The 3,327-nt window shown below is 39.8% G+C and overlaps 1 protein-coding gene across 1 annotated transcript; it reads left to right on the forward strand.

The window, feature by feature from the left end:
• The first annotated feature begins 2,394 nt into the window (after positions 1 to 2,394).
• Positions 2,395 to 3,327, forward strand: LOC115926911. The gene has a single exon (XM_030992527.1). It carries the CDS (start codon positions 2,395 to 2,397, stop codon positions 3,325 to 3,327), a length of 933 nt encoding a protein of 310 aa, XP_030848387.1.

The following is a 3,327-nucleotide window of genomic DNA, read 5'->3' on the forward strand; positions in this document are numbered from 1 at the left end:
ACAATAAAGTAAATGGAAAACAATGCAATATAGTTTATATTTTAAGATTGATTCATTCTTTCTTTGTATATCTATGGCTGTGATAAATGTACTTGAAATCAATTTTATTGAGGGGTAAAGAAGGTGAGAGAACAGATGCGGTGAACATTCATAATGAGACATTTCAATAAGATGCTGATTATGTCATGTATATCACATATAATATATTATGCCTATACCATTTTTACATGCTCATACCAGTGGGCAAAATCAATAACATTCTCTTATTTCTTATTGACTTATCATGGCACAACAAAGAAAAACATCCCCACGACGTCCCTTTTCATGCCCCGCTAAACCGGACATTGACAATAACCTGGGGTAATAGGGATTTCAATGGGCAGATTAGCCCATTGTCAAGGGTGGCTGAGCGGGGTACTTTCAAGTCTCTCCCTATTGAACTTCTTTTCTTCAACAACCTAAATACTAACCTTCTGAATTGTTAGAATACTTGAGCAAGGTATGTAAAGAAAGGTAAGAAGTCCACCTTTCTAATAGATTCGATTTGAAGATGTCTTATCATTGCTAAATAAGAAATTCTAGAGGGATAAAAAACTGCCGTAAATAAGAAAAATTAAACATTATATAATTATGATTATTATAAAAATGATAATTCAAAATATAACAAATGACGGTTCATCGAAAAGCACGTTTTCCGGTCTACAACTTTGCTGCACAATATTTTTCATCATGATCATCCAGTGAAGAGTTATAGCCTCTTGATTCAGCAGAGTCAATAAAGATTCCCTCGAAATGTGTGACCCTAAAAGAATGTGGCACAGGGGTTTTTTTTAAGTGGCGCATAAAGAGTTAATCTCTTTAGATATATCATAGAGGTCATCAATAAACCATGCATTCCTTTTCATTTCCCACTTAAAATGTTGGAGTAGACCCCCTCAACTTATACTACACATTTCAGACAAAATTTAAATTTGCCAATTTGCTCTAATTGTAGGTTATGAAAGTCAGATTTGAGAACTAAGTAATAATATTCAAATCTCGGTATCTGGGGGGGGGGGGGGGTCACTCTCATACACCAAGTGCTACCCACCCATGTCCATCAACCTCTGAAAATGGACCGTAATGGCGTCTGTATCGCACATTAACCGAAGACGTCGAAACAAGTGAACCTGAAAGGTATCCCTTTTTTTTGGGGGGGGGGGGGAGGGGGTGCGATCAGTGCTTGACAAAAATCCTTTTTAAGAAAAACGTCGACCACGCCATATACATGTAGCTGAAAAAGACACCCGCTTTTTCTGGACGTGGATGCGTAGCCTGTCATGTAAGTGACCCCCCCCCCCCTCCTTCCCGGGCTCAGCCCTTCCTCGAATAAAACTTAGTGAATAGTAGATTTTGAGTGGAACTTATAAACCGCATTTAGGTTCGGAAAACGTATTGGTTTAATAATATTTCTTTATGACTTTTGTGTTAAATTTTGATTCTAGAATTGCAATGAACGTCCCTCAGAATCTGTGTTCAGTGTTTTCTTTTTATGCTCAGTATTAAAGCAGCTTTGAACCGATTCACCCCATTTAGATCTATTTCACTCAATGTTATATACACCAGACGACTGTTATGTCTTAATTGGGCGGGCGGGCAGTTTTGGAAACGCCCCCGGTCTCTCAAAAAATTAAATGAAAGCTCTTATTATCAATCATGTGAAAAAATATGTTTTGAATAATACGTGATAACACAAATTTTACCGGGAAACCGCCTATTAATAATGTATTTGGTAAATTATCATATTGATCCGGCCTGGATAGAATATCGCGAATGCACTTCAACATTGAACATTTGGGCATATATTTCTGTTTTTTGCGAATTTAGGTTGAAGTATTGCCATCTAAACCTCTGCATTCAATATTTAAATAATATTAAATGGATATTTGGCACCCAAAACCCTTGAACCGCAATTTTACCACCACCGGTCCATATCTTTAAGCACGCGAACGGATTTCCTTCGATATTATTCTGTGTGGTTAACCATGTAACATGTTGGTTGGTTGACGTATTTTGCTAAATTACACTTTAGTGACGAGAGTGTTCAACGAACTTCACAATACAATTTGCACAATTTTACAGATACTTAAAGTAAAAGTGCGCCACCACTCGCCTGAACGCACAGTAAAAGCTACATAAATATATGAAAATCCTTTTTCTTTTTCTCTTGGATTCCATCTAACGTAGGCATTGATCTTTCTGATCAATATAGCTCCTGTAAGTTAGGTCCATGGGCCCAATCTAAGTTGAGGAATATGTTTGATTACGAACGATGAGGTCTAAAGATGAAATAGGCATATTGATAAAATGTAACGAAATAGTTCTCAGTTCTTTTCTTTTTTGATACCTCAGAGAATGTCGGGATCCACAGATGACACGACGATTACACCGGAAGAAGCCTTTGACTTCGTGCGTGATGACCTGTGCATCCCTGCGCCGTCCATCAAGTTCGAGGCGAGTCCAAAGGACTTTCTTCAAGACCTCCTTAGAGCGTATCTCCATCACTTCCCGTACCAGAACGTCAAAAATATTGCCACGCCCCACCGCAAGAGACATGTTCCTACCGTAGCCGAGATCAAGCACGATATTCTTACCGATAAGATAGGCGGACTTTGTTACCAACAGAATGTCTTCTTCTATCTCCTCCTCCAAGCTTTGGGTTTTGATGTAACGCTTATCGCTTGCGACATCGAAAGTCCCAGCGACCATGCCGCCGTAATCGTCCACAATTTGACAAGTGAGGGCAGCAGGCATTACGCCGACGTCGGGAACGGGAATCCGTATTTTTGCGCAGTTCCCTTCGACTTCAAGGACGAGTCACCTGTGTACCACGAGTCCTTTCTGCGTTTCAAGTTTTCCCGCCAAGATGACGTCATATTTTGTTTGCATCAAGTCGACGGTCACCCGGCCAAGCAGACCATGGAAGCCTTTCCTGTCACCGATGGTTGGTACCGATTTATCCGCATTAATTTCAAGAAAGGTGTCGAGGTAGCCCACTTTAAACCCAGCATGACACCGATCTATGTCAGCATTGATGATATGCCTAGACATTTCTTTCTAACCAGCCTCAGATGCATGGCGTTTCCTGACGGTCGCTTTGTTTGTATCAATAACACTACTCTATTAATAGAGAATGAGCCTGGATGCATTTCGAAGTCCTACTTCAGGTCTCGTGAAGAGATAAAAGAGGCGTTTGCCAAATATTTCCCTCAGATTTCACAGTCAATGCTGGACGAAGCCATGAATGATGATTATGTCAAGTTAGATTACAAAAAGGGGATTTTGTAA

The sequence above is a fragment of the Strongylocentrotus purpuratus genome, unplaced genomic scaffold, assembly GCF_000002235.5.
Source record: "Strongylocentrotus purpuratus isolate Spur 01 unplaced genomic scaffold, Spur_5.0 spur5_scaffold_2, whole genome shotgun sequence".
Taxonomy (NCBI): Eukaryota; Metazoa; Echinodermata; class Echinoidea; order Camarodonta; family Strongylocentrotidae; genus Strongylocentrotus; species Strongylocentrotus purpuratus.